This window comes from Triturus cristatus, chromosome 7, assembly GCF_964204655.1.
Source record: "Triturus cristatus chromosome 7, aTriCri1.1, whole genome shotgun sequence".
Lineage (NCBI taxonomy): Eukaryota > Metazoa > Chordata > Amphibia > Caudata > Salamandridae > Triturus > Triturus cristatus.
Window position 1 is genome coordinate 491,166,706 of NC_140590.1, and position 24,849 is coordinate 491,191,554.

A 24,849-nucleotide genomic window follows, 5' to 3' on the forward strand; every position below is an offset into this window, starting at 1 on the left:
ACTACACCGTAAAAAGTTATGAAAGAATCTTTGTGTTTATCTTAATTTTTCTCTTAGTTGCAGGGTTATGACACAAATACAATACAAAAGGATTTTCTTCAGAAATAGCAGGTCAATTAAATAAGAACACTTTGCAGGTGCAATAAATAGGATTAGGTCATAAATACACAAGGAATAAATAGAGGTGCGATAAATACATAGGGCAAATAAATACTGTCAGACAATAAATACAAGGCAGGAATAAATACGGTCAGACAATAAATTAAACACCTTCAATAAATAATATAAGCAATCAAACAATTGCAAATCAGATCACATTTATGAGGTAGATTGATTTTACCATGCCCAAGTACAGCTTATGGTCACTGGGGGGGCCTGGGGATGTCCCACCTAGAGTGGTCAAGGCTGGGGCCTAAGCTGAGGTAGAATGAGGGAAACCTAAGGTTCTGACTCTTCCAACTACACAGTCCCTCACACAGGTCCCTGCACCAGTCTCAGTTCACCCCCTAGCACTCTCAGGTTGATCCTAACACCCCTCTAGCCCCAAGAATGGTCTTTTAGGGCTCCACAGGGCCTCAAGATGCCCTTTCTACCACTTACTGCCCTTTTCACGAAGATCGGCTCCGCTCGGCGCCGGGTCGACGTCGCTGGGCGGCTCCGGTTCGATGTCGCGTCGATCTGTTCCACTTGACGCCGTGTCGATGCCGTCGGGCGGTTCCGATTCGATGTCGCTGGCCGGCCTCGGTTCGATGTTGCGTCGATCTGCTTTACCTGACGCCGGGTCGATGCCGTGAGGCGGCTCCGGATGGATGTCGCTGGGCGGCCTCGGCTCGATGTCGTGTTCCGGCGTCACAGGGTCACGGTTCCCCCGCTTCCGGGCGACTCCGGAGTGCGACCTCCACTCCCGACCTACGTCGGCTCCACTTCGGGTTCCGGCGACTCCGCAGTGCGATCTCCACTCCCGACCTCCTGCGCGCTTCGCCTCGACCTCAGGCGACTCCGGAGTGCGACCTCCACTCCCGACCTCCTGCGCGCTTTGCTTCAGCTTCCGGCGACTCCGGAGGGCGGACTTCACTCCCCCGTCGACGCCTCACCTCGACCTCAGGTGACTTCTACTCGACCTCCGGTGTCTCTCCACGACCTCCGTCGGCGCCCTCACTCGACCTCTAGCGGCTCCGGGTATGACGCCTGCCTTCTGTCAGCGCCGCTTCTCCACCTCGGGCTCCAGGTCTCCAGGCTTCTCGACGTTGGGTCTCCAGGAGGATTCTACCAAACAGGTCAGGAACTTGCTGTTCTTCTCCTTTAAGGCCTGTTCCGGCTGTTCAGGTCCTTAAGATGATTTTCTGGTCTTTATCCCACACAGGGCTTTAGGCTGGGCTTGGTCAGTAGGGACTAGTATCAAGGGTGGGTTTCTGGACCCCACTCCAGGCACAAGTTTCCACCCCTGCTGCCTTACTCCTTCCTCCTTCTGTTTCTCTGTCCTCTCTCCTCTCCAGTCAGGTGCCAACTGCCTACTCCAACTGCCAACTCTGAGCTGGCTTCCCAACATTCTAAACCTGCCTCACACTGTCACAGGGTTCTAGAATGTTCTGGAAGGTACTAGTAGGTTTCAGCTATGTCTCAGGTGACAATGGGTGGCCACCATTTTGTGTTTCAGGCCCTCAGACAGAAGTTCCAGGGGTAGGGAAAATGGCTCCCTGACCCTGCATCAACGCTAAAAAGTCTGGTGGTTCCCAAAAAGGAAAAATACTAACAGGGTTTGAGGCAAAAGTGGGACAAAATAAATAATGATGAGGAGGGACCACCCAAAGGGCTGACAGGTCTAACACAAGCAAAATCCCTTCTTCCTAGAGTGTGTCTATACGCCCCAGTGCACCGTGAACCCGACACAGATTCCGTGCCTTATTCCGACCTGGCATGAACCCCGACTGGTCTGGATGAATCAAATCACTAAGATAAGGGAGCAACCGATTAGCCAACAGTTTGGCCCGAATTTTGTCTTCCACCGTGATCAGAGATATGTGCCGGTATGACGTGCAATCTCCCGCCAGTTTACTGGGCTTGTGAATGACCACAATGGTGGCCGCACGAATATCAGCCGGGAGAAGCCCAGATTCATAGCTTTCATTATACAAATTAAGTAGATGGTGCGCTAACTTCAGTGCCCGTGGTTTGAGAAGTTCGATAGGGAGTCTGTTAGGACCCATCGCTTTACTGGCACGAATATCCTGAATTGCCTTCTGGATCTCAGTTACAGATATGTCCTCATCAAATGCCTCTCTACCCTGCTGGGAGATACATGCTACCTCTATAGTGGCGAGAAGATCTGCTGCCATCGAAGCTTGAGGAATTCCGTATATTTTCTCATAATGGGTCGCAAAGGCGTCAGCGATCAGATGATGGTTAGGGCCCTTTACTGCTCATACCCATCTCGCTGACTGATCCTTACGCAACAGCCATCCCAATAGTTTACCAGTATGCTCACCCAGCTCATAAATCCGGAGACGAGTAGCCAGGGAGCGCCTAGTGGCGTCCTCTAGGAGCAGTTGCCTATAGTCCTGCCTTTTGATATTGAGACGGTGCTGAGTGTCAGGATCAGGGCCCTGTGAGATGGTCCCCTCCAGGTGCAAAATATCAGTTTTCAGTTCGACCACCCTCCGGTTACGTTCAGCCCTGTGGCCCACCATGTTATGTTATGTTAAAACCTCTTGTATAGCACGCAGGTGCCCCAGCGAAGGGTGCGTCCCGGCGCTGAAAAGACCATGCACCATCAGAGACCATGCCCTCCCCTTGATCACCGCACCGTAAGCACCCCAGAGTGTCACTGCTGACTTTACTGATCCCACATTTTCTTCAAAATAATAATCTGTGTCTTATCGCAGGTTCTCTCTAATGTGTGGGATCTTTAGTGCCCAAGACTATCATGATTGGGCCACGCTGTCTAGCACATTGAGCACCGAGGACCGTCAGAACAGGGGAGTGATCTGAAATTCCTCGCGCCAAGCAAGCTGTCAGTAAAATCATGTATGTCTCGGGCATGAGTGAACAGATAGCCAATCCGTGATTGACTACCATGTACCCCTGATTGAAATGTAAAGTGTGTGTTGTGGGGATGTGACCATCGCCATATGTCTACCATCCCTAAAGCATTATTAAAATCACAGAGTTGTAAGCTGTGTGTTGGGTCACGTCTGGGCGGGGATCGGTCAAGTAGGCCGTTCGTCAAATTGAAGTCACCTCCCATTATCAATGATCCTACAGGCAGGTCCAACAATAACGTCCCCAGATCCATCAATGTTAGGCATTGCAGTCCAAGCGTGGCATATACGGAAATGACATTAATGACTCTACCCTCCCATATTCCGGTACATGCTGCATATCTACCCTGTGGATCTGTCCAGGTGTTCTGTATCACATATGGGCAGCCTTTACGTAGGAGAACCCCCACCCCTCGGGACCCTGTAGTGAAGCCCAAATGTGCTACCATGCGGTACCCCTTTCTATTCAGGGCCATGCATGAATTTCCCATCAGGTGAGTTTCTTGGATCAGTACTATATCAAGCGCATGACGATGGATATACTGCAACACAATGACACTTTCAATTTTGTACCCCAACCAGTTGACGTTCCAGGTGACCAGTTTAAGTCCTTTATCCCTCCCCATAGGCTTTGGGCAGTAGTGCAATGATTACCACGAACAGTCTGTCACATCCTGTGCCCTCAAAGGCACCCTCCGGAGCGACTCCTAACCAGTTACTTTGCATTGCAATGCCTTGTGACCGTCCATCCGAAACATGGATTTTGATGCCAACTAAGATGTACACATACCAAATGTCATTTCTTCCTGCTGCAAAAAACAGAAACCCCAGACCCCCCCAACAAATCAAACCCACACTCACCCACCCCATTAAATTCTCCACCCCCTCCTTCACAACGGGACTAGAACCGCCCCCCACACCCAACATGCAGAGTGCCTGTCGCCCACCCATTAAACTACTTCAGGGAACGTGAGCTACCCCACTCCCAAACTACGTGTGCACAAACAATGCACGTTGTGCCTCTCGGCCTGACCCCTCCCGCCCCCCACCCCCCCGAGGTAAAGCACAGTCCGGAGGCCTAATGCGGCTCCCATCTATTATCCGGTGGTGTCCACCAGCAACCATCGGTGTGTCTGCGTCCCCATCCAAAGAAATAACAACTGTAGAACAACCTAAAGTGATAAACAGCATACAGTGTAAAACCTTAAATGGCCCATTAGGGCACCGGGCCGACCCCGAGACTCCGGCTCAATGCAGTACATTGACATCGGGACCCCCCCCATCCCAACCCGCCAAATCAGCAGTCATTGTACGAGCACATATGGGGAAGAGACCTCATGCAATCGCATTAAAGCGCTCTAGAGGACCTTCAGAGTCTGTGATTCACACAAAATAGTCTTACCAGACTCCGGAGTCAGCGCCCCCCTGTATGTCCCTGGGAGTCAGAGTGCGGAGGAGAACGCCTCTGCTGGCACCAGACCTCAGTATCATCAGCAGCAGATTCCTTTTTGTTTTTTGGACTTCTTTTCGACCGTGCGCCAGCCTTCCAACCAGTCCCAGGCGACCTCCGGTCAAATGAAGAACCACGATTTGCCATTGACTTCCACTCTCAGCTTGGCAGGGAACATCATTGCATATTTAACCTCCTGATCTCGGAGGGCCCGCTTTACCTCCGGGAAGCTGCGGCGTGGTTTCTGCACTCTGAGTAAAGTCGGGAAAGAAAATGATCTTACTATTCAAGGGTAAGGGGGGGGGGCCGTTCTCGCCGTTTGAAAAATGACATCACGGTCTCGGAAGTTAAACTCTGGGGCAAGGAGACATCATGACATCTTGAATCGCCTATGAAAGGACAGGGTCGAAGGTCTCCAGGACACCAGAGGGCATCAGTGTACCGGTTCACCAAACAGGAGGCGTTAGTCAATCCCAGGGCCAAACTGGCTGAGTGACATCTTTAATCGCCTATGAAAGGACAGGGTCGAAGGTCTCCAGGACACCAGAGGGCATCAGTGTACCGGTTCACCAAACAGGATGCGTTAGTCAATCCCAGGGCCAAACTGGCTGAGGAGGAGAAGCGCTTCCCATATTTCTCCACTGGTTGTTTTTTTGGGGGAGTTTTATATAGCACGAACTAGACCCAGAGGTATCAAACAAATTTACATGACCACCAGTTGTGTTACAGACACTTTTATTTTTTTTTTTAGACATGGGGAGATTAAGGGCCAGATGCATCAAGCAGTTTATGCCTTTGCAAATGCCCGATTCTGTAAGACGGCCATTTGCGAACGCAAAACAATGCCCTTCTGATGCAGCAAATCCTATTTTGCGATTCGGCAACCTGTTACCGAATAGCAAAATAGGTTTGCGATTTGCTATTAGGAAGAGGCGTGGTTTGGGGCGTCCCTTCCTAATACCGAATCGCATCGGTATGCATGAATGTTTTGCAACTAAAATGCAGTCGCAAAACATTCACATTTTACCACCTACTTCAACCAATTCGCAAATGGGAAGGGGTCCCCAAGGGACCCTTTCCCCTTTGTGAATGTCTGTAAGGAAAATGCTACTTACCAGTATTCATCTGTTCTTGGCATGTAGAGCTGCAGAGGTTCACACTCTGTGCATAGATCGCCATCTGGTGTTGGGCTCAGATGCTGGCACCTTGATGTTCTCTTGGAAGAAGTCTTTTGTGTCACGAGATAGGCAACTCCTCCCTTGGACGATAGTGCGCAAGGGCATCGACTTCATCCTCAGATTGTTTTTCGCCATGAAGGGAAATGATGGAGTTTGTAAGAAACAGAAATATGTCCATGAGAATGTATCTAAGTAAGAGAACGCTGGAACAGATAGGAGGTGGGTGGGCGTGTGAATCTCCGCAGCTCTACATGCCAAGAGCAGATGCATACTGGTAAGTAGCATTTTCCGTTCGAGGCATACGAGCTGCAGAATTCACACTCTGTGCATAGACTGTACAGTAGTGTCTCCCCTAGAGGTGGTCGCCTGTATCGGTTATAGTGGTTTGAAAAAGTGTCTTAAGAACAGCTTGGCCTACACAAGTTTGTTGCTTTGCCTGCACATCTACACAATAGTGTTATGTGAAGGTGCGTGTTGTAGGCCTTACAAATGTCTTCTAGGGGAATGTTCCTTAAGAATGCCATGGAGGGGGAGGAGCCAAGATGGCGACCGGGACGGCAGCGTAGACTCCCGGCTCCGTGAACCTCCGCATCCCGCACGGATATCCTGCCTGAGATCCTCAACCTGTGCTACGTGGTCGTGTTTCTGAAGGAGAGGGGCTCCCGACTGTGTGACTCCGAGGTTTCTAGCCGTGCTATCGCCGGAGAAAACTGCATCTGAACTTTGCGGCCTGTGCGGCCCTGGAGCTGGGACATCGAGTGGACGCCGTGGCCGGGTGGCAGTGCGACAACAGCGGCCGGTGGTGACTGGGTGGAGTCGGCCCGCCGGAGCGGTGCCAAACTCGGCCTACATTTTGGCGTGGTCACTTCTACTGCCCAGTGTAGCTGACCGAGTGCATGACCGGGGGTGCAAATCTTAGATCCTCCGGTGACTGCCCCTGCCTTGCTGGTGAGCTGCCCGGCCGCCGTCCGTATCCTGCCTCGATCATTGCGGGCCGCCCCCGGATTTCTACGGGAGCTGGTCCGTGGTGGGGACGACTGTTGCCCGTGACCACGGATAGTTTTTTGCCTGCCCCCGGAACCCGGTCACCCGCGACGTGGACATCGCGACGCTTGTCCCGGGGTCCCGGCCCCGGTGAGGGTCGGGCATACTTGGCGGCCATCTCGGGTCGATGAAGCCTACCATCCTGTCCGCTGGGCCGCAGCGGGCCTGTGAGCGTACGATCTTTGGGAGTGTGGCGGCGAGATCACAGAGAGCTGAGCTGGGGTACGGCGACCTCCTCGAGGCTCTTGGTACTCTTCACTCCTCCTTGGTTCATGGTTTTGTGATCTTGGGGAGTAAGCTCGATGGTGTGGCGTCGGAGTTGGGGCAGTGGCGGCCCGCCTGTCCGCACGAACACAGAGTCTACCCACACTGCGCGCAGGAGGACGCTGTGGCGGCCACCCCTGAGGTTAGTACACGACTGGACGCCCCGGCCAGTATGCTACAGTGTGTTCGACCTTCTGAGGGCCTGATCTGTCCCGGAGGCGTTGGACCTGAGTGGGATGTGGTGGCCTCATCCCGTGCATGCCCTCCTGCGACCCAGAGACAACTCCAGCAACTAATGTCTGCTTTAGCTGCTTCTGCCTTCCTGAACCTTGCGTGCAGTGCAGATCCTAGGGCAGCACTGGGAAGCCTGTTTCCTCACGCGGCGGACTGTGTTGATGCTCAGAGACTTCCACCCCACCTGTGTGCGTCGCTTCTCTGTCGTTGTTGGACATTCCTTTGCCTAGGAACATTGGGTATGGTGCTGGGTCGAGGGGTTGGCATGGGCAGAATTCCACAGAGTGGTCAGGGATGAGGCTGGCCCCTCGGGGGTGGTCGCCTAGTGGACGGACGGGCTTGGGGTGGTGTGCTCTCCTGACATGGCTACTGGCACAATAGGTGCATAATGCTCCCCATCGTGGTTTGAGAAGATTGTTTTTGTGCTGTTCCTTGTTCACTTTAGGGGAACCTTACCGTGCGGGAGGGAGAAGCCGGGGGTCTGTTATGAAGGCCCTCCTCCAGTTTATAAATACTTTCTCTACCCCCCCGTCTGGTGGGGGTCCTTTCCTACTTCTTTTTCCCTATTCTCCTACATTTCGGGTCTGGTTCCAGGGCGACAGGCACACTGCTGGGGGGGGGGGCCGTACTCATCTGCAAAGGTGCAGGGTGGGGGGTTGGGGGAGGGGATTCTGTATTCTTTCATCTTTTTTTCCATGGCCTCCTTTTTCTTCTCTGATTCTTTTTGTTTTTCTTTTTCTGGGATCAGCGTGATACACCTCCTTTTGCTATGCCTCGTTGCCGTTCCAGGTGTTCACAACTTCCGGGGTGTTCGTGGGGAGTTCTGGCGGGGGACTGCGGGCGCAACTGTATACTATGTTTTTCCCCATCCTGATGTTCTTGTGTTTGCGCCATTGACCGAATAGATTGCTGTAAATCGCTAACGTTCATTACTCTGCATATCCGTGATCGTTGTTTTAAAATTGCTTGTCACCTGATCCTTCTGCCTTGTTTCATCATAAAATGAAAACCTCTTTCTCCTGGTGCCCTACTTACGCTGTTCACAGTATTAGCAGTACGATTTTGCTCCCCGAAGTGCTGCCTGTGTTTATACTTATCGTTATTGCTCTGATTGCTTAGCGGCCGGCCCTGGGGGGTTGTAGGCCCATACTTGTTCTTATTGAACTGTCAATAAAGGTTTTAAAAAAAAAAAAAAAAAAAAAAAAGAATGCCATGGAAGCCCCTAGTTTGCATGTTGAATGTTCTCTAGGGGGAATTGTTAACATACATTTTGCTTTCGGATAGCATATTTGAATACATTTTACTATCCACCTGGCAATTCCGGCTTTGGAAATAGGATTGCCTTTATGAGGTGGAGAGAAAGCTACAAACAGTTGCTTTGTTTTCTTAAAGGTTTTAGTCCTGTCTATGTAGTAAAGTAAAGCTCTTTTGACGTCGAGCATGTGAAGAGCTCCTTCCGCTACGGAATCAGGATTTTGGAAAAATACTGGTAACTCTACTGATTAAGGTGGAAAGCAGAGATTACTTTGGGAAGGAATTTTGGATTTGTCCTAAGAACCACCTTGTTACGATGTATTTGTAAGAATGGTTCTTGTATGGTTAAAGCCTGGATCTCACTTACTCTCCTGAGAGAGGTGATTGAGACAAGGAAAGCTACTTTCCATGTAAGGAATTGTAATTCGCATTTGTGTAAAGGCTCAAATGGGGGACCCACGAGTCTAGTAAGAACAATGTTTAGGTTGCACACTGGAGAGGCTGGCAGTCTGGGTGGAATTATCCTTTTAAGGCCTTCCATAAAGGCTTTGGTAGGGGGTACTCTTAACAATGACTAATGTCTGTTTTGTAGGTAGGCAGCAAGGGCAGCCAGATGTAATCTTATTGAGGAGTATGCCAGATTGCATCTTTGTAGATGTAGCAAATAGCAGATAATGTTCTGAATTGAAGCATCTAATGGGTTCATTTTGTTATTATTGCAATAAATGACAAATCTCTTCCATTCAGCTGCATAGCAAGCTCTAGTAGTGGGGCGTCTGGCTTCCTTAAAAATGTTCATACACTCCGGTGGGAGGTTAAGGTAACCGAACTCTAGGATTTCAGGAGCCAGATCGCTAGATTCAATTGTGCTGGATCTGGGTGCCTTATCTCGCCATGATTCTGCGTTAGCAGCTTTTGGGAGAGACGTAATTTTTGGTGTGAAACTACCGAGAGTTCGAGTAGTGTTGCGAACCATGGTTGCCGTGCCCATGTTGGAGCAACTAGGATCATCTTGAAAGACTGTAGTTTGAGCTTGCGCACTACTAGTGGAATGAGCGGGAGTGGCGGAAAAGCATACGCAAATCTGCCTAACCAGTTCATCCATATCGCATTGCCCTTGGACAATGGGTGTGGAAAACTGGCGGCGACGGTTGGGCATTTTGCATTTGCATGTGTGGCGAATAGATCTATGTCTGGTTGGCCCCACATCTGGAAGAAGGGTTGAAGAACTTGCGGATGAAGATCCCATTAGTGTATCAGTTGAGTCTGACTACTTAACAGATCCGCCATCATATTTTTCAACCCTGGAAGATGTTCTGGCAGAAGATATATATTTTGTGGAATGGCCCATCTCCATATACTTTGCGCTAGGTGAGATAGCTGCAAAGAATGTGTTCCTCCAGGATTCTGTATGTAATACATCGCTATCATATTGTCTAGGACAGCTTTGTTGAGATGTGTTTGGCACGACTAACGCTAGAAAAATTGCCAGTAATTCTAGGTAATTTATGTGGAACAGTTTTTGTTGAGTGGTCCACCTGCCCTGAATTGTGTGGTTTAAGAGATGGGCTTCCCAGCCGGTGAGTGATGTGTCTGCTGTTAGCACTATCTGTGGAACTGGCTCTAGGAACGGCCGCCCTCTTTTAAGATTTTGTGTGTTCCACCACTGCAGAGAGCGATGTGTGCGGCTGTCCACCAACACCAGATCTGTAAGTTGACCTTGAGCCTGGTTCCACTGACGAGCTAAGCATTCCTGTAAAGGGCGCATCTGAAGTTTTGCATGAGGTACAATGAAAATGCGAGAGGCCATAATTCCTATGAGTTGCATAAACACTTGTGCTGGGAGAGAGTGTTGGGGCTGAAACTTGGAGATGAGGGTTTGCATACTGGCTATCCTTGCTGGATTGGGGTATGCTAGAGCTTTGGAAGTGTCTATTGTGGCTCCTAGATACTGATGTATGTAGTAGGATTGAAGGTGTGACTTGGTGCAGTTTACTGTTAACCCCAAGTTGTGTAGCAGTTGAATGGTTTGATAAGTGTGGTGAACACACTGGTTGTATGACTTGGCTTTTATTAGCCAGTCGTCGAGGTATGGAAATACATGGATTTGTTGTCTTCGCAAGTGTGCTGCTACTACTGCAAGGCACTTTGTGAACACCCTGGGTGCTGTGGTCACCCCAAATGGAAGGACTTTGAACTGATAGTGTTAGCCGTCCACTGTGAACCTTCGGTATTTTCTGTGAGCAGGGTGTATGGGAATATGGAATTAGGCATCCTTGAGATCTAGTGTAGCAAGGAAGTGGCCTTGTTGAAGCAGTGGAAGAACCTGTTGAAGAGTGATCATGTGAAATGATCTGACTGTATGTAGAGATTGAGATGTCGGAGGTCTAATATTGGCCTTAGGGTACCGTCTTTTTGGGGGATTAGGAAATCTAGAGAGTAAACTCCTGTTCCTTGATGTTGTATGGGGGCTGGTTCTATTGCATGCTTTTGAAGCAGTGAAAGAACTTCCTGTTTGAGGAGTGTCCGATGTTCCGTGGACATTGGACGCTGCTTGGGTGGTATGTTGGGTGGAGTTTTTGTAAGTTCCAGGCAGTAACCATACTGGATAATTAGTCCACTTGTCTGTAGTGATGGATTTACAGACAGATAGGAACTGTGAGAGTCTACCTCCGACCGGAGTGGAATGGTCTGGAGGGAAGTCACTGCTTATTAGAGGGAGAGGCGCGAATATTGTTGTTGCCTCGGCCTCTTCCTTTGTTATTTCCTCTGTATCTACCTCTAAAATATCCCTTGGGGGATGTTTGTGTGGGGTTTTTGTAGGAGGAAGAAGCAGTGTCTGCACTGATATTTTTGGATGCGCCTCTATAGAAGGAGCGTCACAAGGAACCTCGTGTGGATGGATACTGTAATGCTCCCATGGATTTAGCAGTCTCCACGTCCTTTAATTTTTTCTAAAGCTGTATCCACAGCTGGGCCAAAAAGTTGTTCGTCATTGAACGGGTGATTGAGGATAGTTGTTTGTACCTCCTGTTTGAAGCCAGAAATGCGCAACCAGGCAGGTCTCCTTAGTAACACACCTAGATGCGGTGTCTGCTGCATCCAGGGCGCACTTGATTGATGTATTAGTTATTAATTTGCTCTCTTGAATCAAATCATTGGCCTTGGTCTTATATTGATGAGGCAAATGCTGCAATAGGGTTTCCAGCTGGTTGTAATGAGCCCTATCATACCTGGCAAGTAATGCCTGCATATTGGCTATCCTCCAGTGGTTAGCTGTTAGGGCAGCAACTCTTTTGGCTGAAGCATCTAATAATTTGGACTTTGTCCGGAGGTGGAGCATCACCGGAGGTTTGAGAGTTGGCACGTTTTCTAGCGTTGGTCACCACTAGAGAATCTAAAGGTAGTTGACCCTTGATGTAGGTGGGATCATTGGGAGAGGGTATGTATATGGACCACTGCCTGCTCTTAGAAAATGAAAGGAAAACTTTTCATTTTCTCTTTTGTAAAGCATCCCGTTTTCTTTTAAGGAAAAAGGGCTGCTTTACAAAAAAAAAAAAAGATTGCTTTATTAAAAAGCCATCATGGACATGGTGGTCTATTGACCCCAGCAGGCCACCATCCCCGTGATTTTTGCGATTCCTAGGGGGTCGCAAATTGCAACCTACCTCATTAATATTCATGAGGTAGGTCATTTGCGATACCCTAGGAATCGAAGAAAGTGTTAAACACACTTTCATGCATTCCGTTTTGCGATTTTCTAATTACGAATTGGAAGGATTTGCAATTAGGAAATCGTAAACTGGTTTGTAGATGCATCTGGCCCCAAGTGGTTTGCCAAGAATCACAGGATGTTGAGCGTCCCTGCCAAGGCTCGAACCCGGTCCACCAGCTTCGAGGATGACCGCTGTGGGGCCACATCCTCTGATTCACTTCTGTCAGGGTGAGTGGTGGGGAAATTGTTGGGGTTGGTCCCACAGGTGGAGGCCTGCACTACAAAGCTCTCTGGAAAAGGGTGTTGCGACAAAAAGACCGGGTTGCCTGGAGCAGAGTGATGGCTCCTGGCAACCTGCTAGCTGGAGGTCCAGTGCAAGGTTTGGCCGAAGCCCATAGCAGGTATCAGGCAGGGCCTTATTAAAAGGGAGGAGGGGCTCAGAAGCAGTCAGGCCCAGCTGCAGAACTTCAGTCAATATTTTTGTTTTTACCTCCATGGTGGGGAGTACTTCATCCGCCCTTCGCATTACCATAGTGTAGGAAGCAGATTCTTCTATGGCTGAGCCAGGATGGGAGAAAAGGGTTGTTTCTGTGGAAGTGTTCAGCCCACTAGCCTTTTGAAAGTCCTCCTTCTAATTGTCTTTGGTATACGGCTGCCCGCACTCCTAACTCTGGTCATAATCGTTATCAGACGTCCTACAAAGGGAATGGACGGAGTATTGCAAGCCTTGTGGTAATGTGAGTGGGGAAATGGGCGCCTCGGTCAGATTCGTGTAAGACGTCGGTCTAAGTTAGACTGGCATCAGAGAGGACAAACGTGGCAATCTCTTGAGCCTGTAATGACAGTATCAGAGTACATGGGTCTGGTGTGGGCATGGGTGCAGAGGATGGTGTAGGAACTCAGGCCAAGCGCAGAAGAGGCTTGGAGGGTCCAGCTGGCACCAAGGGTAAACCTGCTGGTGGTAGCCCAGTTGGAAGGACTCTCAGGTCCATAGGGCATGAAGGTCTGCCAGAGGTAGTCGGTACAGATCCAAAGAGCCAGAACATAGCTATGTGGAACTCTTCCTTCTGGGGCAGCGTGGCTGAAGTACTCGGGAACTCAGGCTGTGCCGAAACCAGCTTGGTAGGGTGCTCCCAAGTCGGCCAACTACGAAAGCAAACTCGAAACAGCACAAAGGAGTGGAACACCATTTTGTCTGGTCTCTTTTGGGCTTACTGGAGGAGTTGGGAGCATGATGAAAACCAGCCTTTTGGAGCGGCTCTGTCAACTACAAGCACCGGAGCAGTACCTGGATCGAAGCTTGGACTTGGTGCGGTTCTGACACTGCATCTTCTTGTGCTTGGGGACAAAGTTTCACCTTGTATTCCTGGATGGCATTTCGAGTTCACTGGCATGCAGTTGCCGCAGGTCTTGGAGTCGCAGCCAGACTCCAGAAACCACACACTAAGCTGGTTGTGATCTGTCACCAACATCAGCTTGTAGCAGTACATACAGGGTTTAAACCTGTCATTTTAGGGGGTGACAACCCCTGCACATTGGATAAGTTTTCAAAGAAAAATTGTGAAGAAAGGGTATCTGAGAGATGCTCCGGATCGGTGTCTGGTTAAGTAAAAATAGAAATCGAAGTCAGCACGAGGGAGAGGTGCCTATATAGGCCCTACATGCCACTTCCGCACCAGAACGGCATCAGTGCAGAGCTGCATGGTGCCACCTTTGGGCTGAAAGAGGTACTATGGAAAAGTTTCTGGATCCAGTCTGACACCTAAGGAATATTCAAAAGGTGTGGAATCTGTGGCTAGTAGTATCTATCAGTTAGTGGAAAATCTTAAAATGAACCTGTTATTTTTAAAGGCATGGTCTATATGGGGCTCAGGAATCCATAATTGGTTGAATAGGTAGGAACACTTTGAAACAGACTAGCCGAAATCTGAGATTTTGCTCATGTCAGCTAAAGTGTATCTCTGGCCAGAAGCCTCTTTGGGCAGTTGACTTACACTGGTTCAGGTTAGCGGAAACCTGGAAATCTTGATGGATGCAAATCTACATTTCCTATTGCATATGCGATTAAAGCTTACTTTTTACATCTGTCCCTTTAGGTAGTACCAAGAGTGGATGTGCATTTCATAAACAAACCTACATAAACCTGTGATCACGAAAGATCATTTTCCTTCATGAAAAATTACCAAATCTGGAAACCCATTTCATTACATATTCATAACATGTACGTCTGAAAGGCATTGGCCTGAAAATTCATGTCCTTATATATAAAAATTGTTGTTTCTTTATTGTAACAAAATATTTCTGGTAATTTCATTTTCCAAAATTCACTGAAGGTATATTTAAAAGATCTTTATTTTGTAAAAAAGCTCACCGTTTCAGACAGCCTAATCCACGTCATGATAATGTGTGAACTTCTATGACTGAAATATGCCAAATAAATAGCTACTGAGTCCAAATTATGTACAAGATTGTAGGCAAAAAATATGTTTATAAACTTATATACAATAAAATAACATGTGTAAACAGTCCAAAAACGCAGTGAGAAAAAAAAAATCACCGAACAACGTTAAGAGAAAAATGACTTTAGAAGAAAAAAAATATTGTTGGTAGGTTTTTCAATTCTATGAAGGAAACCTAGTGCATGTTCAATATTTGATAAACCAGTTAAATACCCTTCAAATTAAATCTTCAACGCAAAGGTGAATTTAATCAAATATATTATTATATACACACATTTAACATAACATACGTCAATGGTGGCATTCGGTCCTTCCAGGCCACCAATCTGAGGCACATAGATAATCACAACAAGAGAGCCTGAAAGATCTACAATGTACAAAGTGGCCTGATAATCAGAAGTCCATATGGGATTCAGTAATTAAAAAAAAAAAAAAAAAGGGTCTATGATACAAGAGTTTTATGAACACTTTAATACTTTAAAATCTCTGGATTGTAGTCGCCTGGAATGGAGATCCTTTTGAAGCTGTTTGGTAGATTCTTTGTAGAGGACAATGTGCTTTCGCTAGCGTTTATCAAGCAACCTTTGCTTTACAGGTCCTCAAAGAGTGTGCAACCATCTTGACTAGAGAATTTTGCATCCTTTTAAAACCGTTTTACTAGGATTTGAAACAAACCGTGTTTGAGGAGAAGAATATTTTCATACTTCATACTTTTTTTCCTTAAATAAGGGTTTTGTTACTTCTATGCTGAAAATCTTTAGTATACCACACCAATAGGAAGAATGGCAACCCTTATGTATGTAAACATGTGCCACTGCACAAGACAAGGTGCACTGCAACAAATTCAAGGTGAGATTCGAGAGTGGTCAAGAAACCAAACGGTTGTGAAGGTGCAAAGTGCAGCACGTGCTGTAATGATTCGGCGCTGTGCATCGGGGTGGAGGTAATGGGCAGGCTGGATTGCTCTCTTCTGCAGTCAAATTTCAGCTCCAGCTCAAATGAATGCACCCTCTTATAAAGCATTTTCTTGCCCATTCCCTTCCTCTGTCTGACGTAAAATGAGTCCATACATGGCTCAGCTCTTCATACACTCAGTGGAAGCATACCAGGTGGAGCAGAGGGTACTGATGATCCTATAACTGGCGGAGGTCCTTGGTCATAACCATTTACTGCCCTAGGATGGGACCAAAAAGAGATTTAGGAGTTAAGCAGTGGTTTTAAATACAGAATACAACTTCATTGTGTTTGCAACAGGTCTCACTGTTTAACTGCTAGTTACAGAGCTGCATTGCTTCCTCGGATAAAGCAAATCTGCGAGCAGAGAAGGATATATAGCAAAGCACCAAGGTCACCTTGCTTCTAAAAGCAGAAGTGCAGCCCTGTAAAACACATCCGTCCTCTAGCTCTTCAAATGTCCTTTTTACATTCAATGCTTTAGCTAAAAGGTAATACAGTTGGACTTAACCATTCTGCCAAATGCAATGTAAAGGCATTTCAACAGGGACTCTATTTTCCTGTGAGGCAATTTCCCAGTCTAATAGCTTTTCTATTATATTTAATAATGCCTGAAATTATTTAAGAATAAACATGCAAAATACAAGAGATACAATGCATTATACCTATTAAACTCAAAAGCATTTGCTCCTAAAATATATGGTACAGGCAAAGCTCGTTAGAAAAGCAAAATCTTAGGTATTCATACTAATAAATTCAAGGATAAAAAGTATGGTGATTAATACAGCACTATTATTAACGGGCAATTGCTCAAAAATAACAAAATTCTATGGTATCCACGGATTAAACATTTGAACTAAATTATTTATTCTTCCACAAAACAATTAATGTGCAAGTTAAATTATTACCACAATCCCAGACAATGGAATCAGGCTGAGGATAAGTAAGTTAAGAAGGTGAGGGTGGGGAGGGGGGTAAGGTTTACAAGGATGATACATTGCATGCATAGCTATAGGGAGACATGGGCTTCCTTTTTTTTAACACTACACTGAACCAGGGGCGATTAATGCTTCTAGAACAAGGTTCCGCCCAGTAGAACATGAAATGAAACACGATAAGATCAGTTAATTATGATTCAGTGGAAAAAAAAAAAAAAACTTTGCAGAAGTGAGAATTGTACTGCCTCAAAATAGTGCATGGGGATGATATGTGCGCACAGTGGTGTGCGAATGTGTAGTGCTACACTCGATGCACTGTTTCTTCCAAAAGGATCCGAAACGTTGAAAGAAAAATAAAACACCAATTCATAGGAATATTTTAAAAGCACTTGGTCTCTCTATTGCATACATGCCAACATTTTATAACTAGGAAGAAGGGGGAAAAGAAATTGAGGGACTTCATTTTCCCCATTGATATACAAAGAAGCAAAGGCAATTTTAGGCAGGAGATTAACATGTTTGGCTAATAAAACAAAAAAACAAAATCAAAAGTCTCCCACCTGAATCGGCTCTTTTTATGCTACTGATGGGATATGATGTTCATTGGGCCAAATTGAGGAGGTAATAGTATAAATGAACAAGTAACTTACCATCAGTAATGAGTTGTCTGGTAGAGACATGATCTGGCACCAGATTCCTTAACTTTGGATTTCCCAGGTGTCAGGCTAGATTCGGAAGACTTTTCCTTGAGCAATACCCTTGCGCACCGGTAGGTGGCAACAATTGGCTCCGCATGACGTCGTGTCGTTCACACCGGTAGGGACTTTCACGTCTACTATATAGGCATCACTTTGGTGCCCTGATGTCAGTAACTTTGACTTTCCACACCAGGAGCGCAGAGCCATGAAGTGCACTGGCAGTGGTGTGTTTATAACGTCCAGGGCCCTGAAAGGGAACCGCCCTGACCCTAAAAACCTGTCCGCAGTGCGAGGAAGATCACTGGGTCGATAAGGTATTGGCGGCTAGATCATGTCTCTATCAGATAAGGCGTTACCAAAGGCAAGTAACTTGTCCATCTGATAGAGGCATCTAGACCCAGATTCCTTACCTTTGATAGATATCCAAGCAATACCATACTCTGAGTAGGAACTGCGGACAAGGTTAGACCTGGAAGTCCTGCAGGACATAGCGGCCAAAATGGCTGTCCCTTTGGACTGGAATATCCAGCCAGTAATATTTGGTAAACGCTGCTGCCTGGCAAATGTCGAGGACTGGAACTTCATGCTGCAATGCCGTGGTAGAAGTCTTAGCTCTGGTGGATTAAGCCCTTAAGCCTTCAAAGGCTGCTTTTCGGCCAGAGCATGGCAAATATTGACGCGGAGGACGATCCATCGCAAAATAATCTACTTCTGCACCGCACAAACTTTCTTTGATCCAACCTACCTCATGAAGAGATGGTCGTCCACAAGGACCTCTTCAGTGCGGTCAAGATAGAATGACAACTCTCTTTTTGGGTCCAGATGGAAGAGCCACTCCTCCTCAGAGCGGTGCGGAGGAGCATAGAAAATGGGTAAGGTGACTGTTTGCCCCACATGGAATGGTGTTACCACTTTCGCTATGAACATGGCCCTAGTGTGAAGCACCAAATTATATGTGAAGATGGTCAGACAAGGAGGCTTGGATGACAGCCTGCAATTCACTCACCCTCCTGGCAGAGGTTGAGTGAAGTAATTGCCACTAAGAAGGCTGTTTTGATGATAGGCAGCCAGAGAGGCAGTTTTGCAGAGATTCGAACAAAGCACACATCAGCAGGAAGATAAGAAACCAATTAGGGTCCCACTGAGGCATGATGAATGGGCAGGTGGGAACACGTGTACAAGCCCCTTAAGAAATCTACTTACAATAGGTGATTTAAATAAAGAGGGTTGGTCTTGAAGCATCAAGAAGGCAAACTAAGCCAGAAGGTACCCTTGAAGAGAACCCAGAGCAGAGCCCTGCTGGGCAAGGGTCAAAACAAAAAACAAGACTTGAGAGAGGGGAGCAGAAGAGGATCAATAGATCTTTCTGTAAAATATTTTACAAATTTGCTCGACTAGAAGGCGTATATAGTCTTGGTAGAAGGACACCGGGTTGCCAAAATAACATTACAGACTTCAGGAGAAAGGTTGAATGCTATCAACTACCGCAGCTCAATCTCCGCACAAGAAGGTGGGGTCTGCTGCAACAGAAGATTCACCCAAAGCCGGAGCCTGATCGAAGAACCAATGCTCAATTGGATAAGCTCGGGATACCAGACTCTCCATGCCCACTCTGGAGCCACAAGAATGACTTGTGCTTGGTCACTCCCGATCTTCTTGAGCACTCTGGCAGCAGTGGAATGGGTGGAAAGGCATATAGCAGGCCTGAGCCCCACTTGACAAAAAGCGTCTCCGAGCGACAGCCGCTTTCTAAACTCCAACGGGTAAAACTTCTGACATTGCACGTTCTCTGTAGAGGCAAACAGATCTAACCAAGGCTCTCCCCACCTCTGAAAGAGACCTTGCGTCCCTTCCAGATGTAGACGCCACTCATGATCTACTTGACATAGACGGCTGAGTTTGTCAGCCCTGCATTGCTCTTGACAAAGGGCCCATGACCTCACTTCGCCCCGTTTGCTGCAGTACCACATGGCGGTGGTTTTCTCTAAGAACAACTGAACCAGCTTTTCCTTGATGGAAGTAAGAAAAGCTTTCAAGGTCAAGTAAATCGCTGGAAGCTGCAGCAAATTGATGTGGAGTCAAGATTCTGCCAGAGACCAGAGTCCTATCATCTCAAACATCACCGTGATGGCCGCTGCATCCCATTAGTGACACATCTGTGACTACTGAGTGATCTGGTTGGGAAAGGGAGAGGGGTCTGCAGCAGACCCAATCGCGGTTGGTCAGCTACCACTGCAGGTCCTGTGCATTTCCCTCCGAGATCTGGAAGATGTCGGAGAGATTCCCTCTGATTCTGCGTCGACTGGAACTTCAGGTCCCACTGCAGAACCCGACCATACCATCAAGAATGTGTCACTAGCAGGATGCAGGAGACCACAAAGCACAGCAGTCTCAGAGTCAGTCTCCCAAAAATCCAAGATAGAAGCTAAAACATTGGTATCATAACCTGAATATCCTGGATTCGCAGCTCGGGAGGATAGGCCCGAAACTGCATTGAGTCCAGATCAGCTCTGATGAAAGGGAGCATCTGAGAGGGAGTCGGGTGTGACTTTGGCACTTTGATAGTGAACCCCAGCTAGTGAACCCCAGCTAAAGCAGGAGGTTGGCTGGAGATGGGCGGGGACAGCCTGGAGTGAGCTTGCCTTCAACAGCCGGTCATTGAGATTGGGGAAGACTGGCACCCCTGATCTAAGCAAATGAGCTGTGACCAGTGCCATCACCTTGATGAACACTCAAGTGGAGCTGTTAAGGCCAAAGGGGAGCACTGTCAACTGAAAATACTCGTGGCCTACTGTGAACCAGAGACAACGCCAATGAGCAGGCAGGACCGAAATGTGAAAACAGGCGTCCTGCAGTGTAACGCTACTATCCAGTCTCCAGAGTCTAGGGCAGACAAGACCCGAATCAGAGTGAGCATCTTGAAATTTTCCTTTTTGAGAAAGTAGTTGAGAGATCGCTGATCTAGGATAGGACAAAGGCCCTTGTTCTTTTTTCGGGACCGGAATGCAGCGTGAATAGCAACCACAGCGCCGGAACCCTTGGCCAATAAAGTCCTGACTTCCTCTGAGGGAAGTTCAGGTGGACCTCCATCAGCCTGGGAAATCCAAAGGTAAGAAATCTGCAGCTAGTTGTATCTATCACGATCAGACACTGAAATTTCCCAAAACAAAATGTGCATGTCATCATGCATGTGTGAGTTATCCCAGTGTTTCCAAAACGTTTTAGAACCATGACCCAATTTGTAGGACAACACACTTTTGCGGCCCATCTACCTTTAATGGACATGAGGCAGGGCTTTTTTTAAATGTAATAACGGCAATTGTTTGTAAATGCCACAACCGTAACTACCTTTCGACATGGACAAATATTGATCTGACTATAAAAGCGGCAGATGATTAACTGCACTGGAGTCGGAACACTTTTCATAGTGGGTTGGTGGCCTGTGGCATCTTGTTCACTAAAAACACAAGGCTTCTGAAAAATCTTGCTGCGGATACCAATGATTTGAGCAAATTTAAGAAACCTCTTCTGCAGGCAGAGGTTGGGGGTGTGAATGTGTGTGTATGTGTATGTGGTAATATCTAGAATTGTATGATGTAACTGACGCAGTAGAACTGCATCACAACTAAGATTCTAAATATAATCAGCACAAGACTGTATTGCTGAAGGTTGCTGCATGTACATTTGTAACTCTAATAAAGTTACTTCAAAATCTTATTGGACTTATTTGTCTGGATTACTACAAATTATGGCGACGAGTATGGGATCTCGCATATAGAGATGGTTACTGTCTGTTTTAGATTACAATTTTGTAGTGGAGTACGTGCGTGGGAAGAAGAATGTTATTGCTGACTGTCTTTCCAGAACGCCAGTTGAGGATGATTCTTGCGTGGAAATTTTAAAGGATTTAGTTGTAAGTGTGGATAGTGAATTTGCTATCAATCAGGTGGATTGGAAGGAAGCAATGGAAATAGATGAGTATAAGAAGCTGAAGGAGCTCATTATGAATTGTTGGAATGATTCTATTGGGGCGGAAACGCATAAACATTATTTGTCAGTAAAAGATGAGCTTAGCGTACAAGGAGATAAGATTTTGAGCAGGAATAGAATAATTCCTCCGGTCTTGTTGAAAACAAAGTTGTTGAGGATCGTACATGAAGGACACTTAGGTAGAAGTTTAACTACGTGGAGATTGAGAGAGTCTTTTTGGTGGCCTGAAATGGACATGAATGTTGAAGATTTAGTGAAAGATTGTCATGCGTGTAGCAATAGTGATAAGGTTAAAATTACAAGAGAACCCCCTTTGAGATGTGTAGAATTACCAATGAGACCATGGGAGAAATTGGCATTGGATGTGTTGGGTCCAGTTGATAAACTAGGAAGCAGTAATTGTTTCTTGGTTGTATTGGTGGATCATCATAGGAAGGGTTTACGTGTACATCTAGGGGTCAAGTCACTACTGCTAATGTGATAAAACTTCTCAAAGAGGTCTTCTTGGAGGAAGGGGTACCGAAAACACTGGTGACTGATAATGGAGTTCAATTAGTTTCTTCTGAAATGAGTAGTTTTCTTGATAGTCTTGGGATCTCTCATGACAGAGTTGTTTTGTTCCGTGAACAAGCTAATGGACTTGTAGAAAGAGCAAACCGAATTGTGATGGAATGCATTCAACTTTCGTTATCTAATGGTTTATCGTGGAAAGATGAGTTACGGAGAATGATGTGGGGTCATAGGATTACGCCTCACTCAGTGACAGGAATTTCTCCTTTTATTGCTTTCAAAGGCACTAAGGAGTCTCCCATGTGGTTGAAAGAGAAGAATCAGGTTTGGGTTGACAGAGAAAAAATGAAGTCAAGAGCTGCAGAGAGTCAATGGCGCAATAAGACAGCTTTTGACAGTAGAAAAGGTGTTAAGGAGTTGGTGTTCGTGGAAGGTGATCGGGTTGTGATAAGGAGATTTGGATTTGTGAAGAGGAGAGAGTAGGTTTTCTCAGCCACATAAAGTGATATCTGTCAAGGGTTCTGTAGCTCAATTGGATGATGGAAAGAAGTGGAGTTTTGGAAATTTATGTAAGGTATCTCATTTATGAAATGTTCGGAAATTTGTGTGAAGTATATCATTTATAAAATATTTTGTTCTTTGAATTTTATATTATAACAACATTGTTAATAGTTTTATCATCAAGGTTTATACTTCACGTTACATGTTTCTCAATTGTTTTTCTTTTATTCTTTTAATTTTATAAGGGGGAAGATATGTGGTAATATCTAGAATTGTATGATGTAACTGTGATGCAGTAGAAATGCATCACAACTAAGATTCTAAATATAACCAGTACGAGACTGTATTGCTGAAGGTTGCTGCATGTACATTTGTAACTCCAACAAAGTTACTTCAAGATCTTATTGGACTTATTTGTCTGGATTACTACAGTGTTCTATACTCTGCTGCAGAATCATTGGTATCAACACCAAGATATCTATCTATCTATTCACACACACACATATATACACTCACACACACATACATACACACACACACACACACACACACACACATGGTCCAAGGGCATTGGAGCACTTTACATGAGAACCAGATTATATTACACAAGGTCAGATTCATTTTATTATAAGCACGGGAAATTAAGTGATTTGCCTGGGATCAAAAGATTTTGAGCCAACGCCGGGATTCCAACATGGTTTCTCAGATCAAATGTTGGCAGCTCTGACAGTTAGGGCACATCTAGATTTAACCTTTGTGTAAAAGTCATACACAAGTGTTATGGTTGTGTATGATTACATATATAGTGACTAGATTCTCTGCTGAACTGGCTTTGAGAAGTATAAAATACAGCGGCAAACAAATACTAGAAGGTTAACCTGGAGTCTTGCTTGGGAATGCTTGCAAGGGTTTGTTTTAAAATTGCGCCTAGGGACAATGTTCATCACCTGTGCACTGGAGTACACACAGGGCTAATCATTTTAAATATTAGTTGATTATAGACCAGGACTTGAGCGACCCACCAAAAATTGGATCTCGACCCACAGTTTGGAAAATAATGAGTCAGAAGGTCTGAGTCCACTATGCTCTGTACTCAAACACGTGTCACATTCCTTACCCCACTCCAAAATCTTACTTTCCAAGGACCTGTGCAGTGGAGCATTTTTCAAGCAAGAAATAGTAAGTACCACCAAATTACTTGGACAGATTTGGAAGAACGATTCTTCTTAAGTAAGCGCTGAAGTTCACTGATTCTTCTTAAGTAAGCGCTGACGTTCACTTATTCACCTGAGAGATGCAGGAGAAAGCTACTTTTCATGCGAGGAACTGTAAATCACATGAAAGTAGTGGTTCTAGCGAGAATGATATTTAGGTTCCAAACTGGTAGTGGTGGGATTGAAGGTGGAATGACTCCTTTTAGACCTTGTATAAATGCCTTGATTATTGGAATTTTAAAGAGCAACATATGTTGTCTGAGTTGGATGTAAGCAGTAACAGCTGCATGTTCTGCTTGTTGTAAATGAAAAAGATAACTAATAAGGTCTTTCACTGTTGGTGAGAGGGGTTGGATTGTTTTGGCTAAGCAGAAATGTACAAATCTTTTCCATTTGGCAGCATAACAGGCTTGCATGGCTGGCCCGCATGCTTGTTTTAGAAGGTCCATGCATTCTTATGGTAGATTAAGGTGTCCAAAAAATCTAAGACCTCAGGAGTCAAATTGCCAGATTGAGCTGTTTAGGATTTGTATGCATTACTTTTCCCGCTTCCAGAGTTAGACGATGTGGCCAGAGAGGCAGTTTCACATGGGGCACTACCGATAGTTATAGTCGGGGTGTGAGCCATGCTTGTGGCGCACATGTTGGGGCTATTAGGATTAATGTGAGGGATGCTCATGTTAGCTTTTGAACCATGTAAGGAATGAGTGGGAGAAAAGTAAAAGCATAAGCAAATATACCTTACCAATTGAACCATAGGGCATTGCCCTTGGACTGCGAGTGAGGAAACCTGGAGGCGAAGCTTTGGCATTTTGCGTTCTGCTGGGTTGCAAAAAGGTCTTTCTCTGGATTTCCCCACCAATGGAAATATGGGGAGGAGAGCTCTGTTGATTTCCCACTTGTGTACTTGCTGATGCATTGTGCTGAGTATCTCTGCAAAGTCTTTGTCCACCCCTGGTAGGTATTCTGCTAGGAGGTACATTTTTTAATGTATGGCCCAGTGCCATATCCACTCTGCTATGTGGGAGAGCTGAATGGAGTGTGTTCCCCCCCTGTTTTTTAATATAACAATATAATAGATTGTGGTCATGTTGTCGATAAGGATTCACACTACTTTGTTGATATGTTGTTGGAAAGCTTTCAGAGCTAATTGAATTGCAAGAAGCTCTAAATGATTGACGTGAAGTGTTTTAGAGGTGGGGATGAGAGGCCATGTCGTGTGAGGCCCCGAATATGTGCCCCTCCAACCCTGTAGGGATGCATCTGTCATAATGGTGATTTGTGGAATTGGGGCTTTGAGCGTCCTACCCTGCAAAAGATTGGTGCTTTTCCACTACAGCAGATAGCGGTGGGTCGCTGGCCCTACCAACACAAGTTCTTATAGATGCCCCCCTGCTTGAGACCATTA

The 24,849-nt window shown here is 46.2% G+C and overlaps 1 protein-coding gene across 3 annotated transcripts in view; it reads right to left on the reverse strand.

Moving 5' to 3' along the window:
- Positions 1-14,511: 14,511 nt before the first annotated feature.
- The window catches only part of NDEL1 (nudE neurodevelopment protein 1 like 1), a 399,246-nt gene continuing 388,908 nt past the window's right edge, over positions 14,512-24,849 (reverse strand). For all 3 annotated transcript variants that reach the window (XM_085616844.1, XM_085616846.1, XM_085616845.1), the window contains one exon: positions 14,512-15,810. In XM_085616844.1, the coding sequence (XP_085472970.1) occupies positions 15,720-15,810 (91 nt within the window). In that variant the 3' untranslated portion in view covers positions 14,512-15,719. The remainder of the gene's footprint in view (positions 15,811-24,849) is intronic.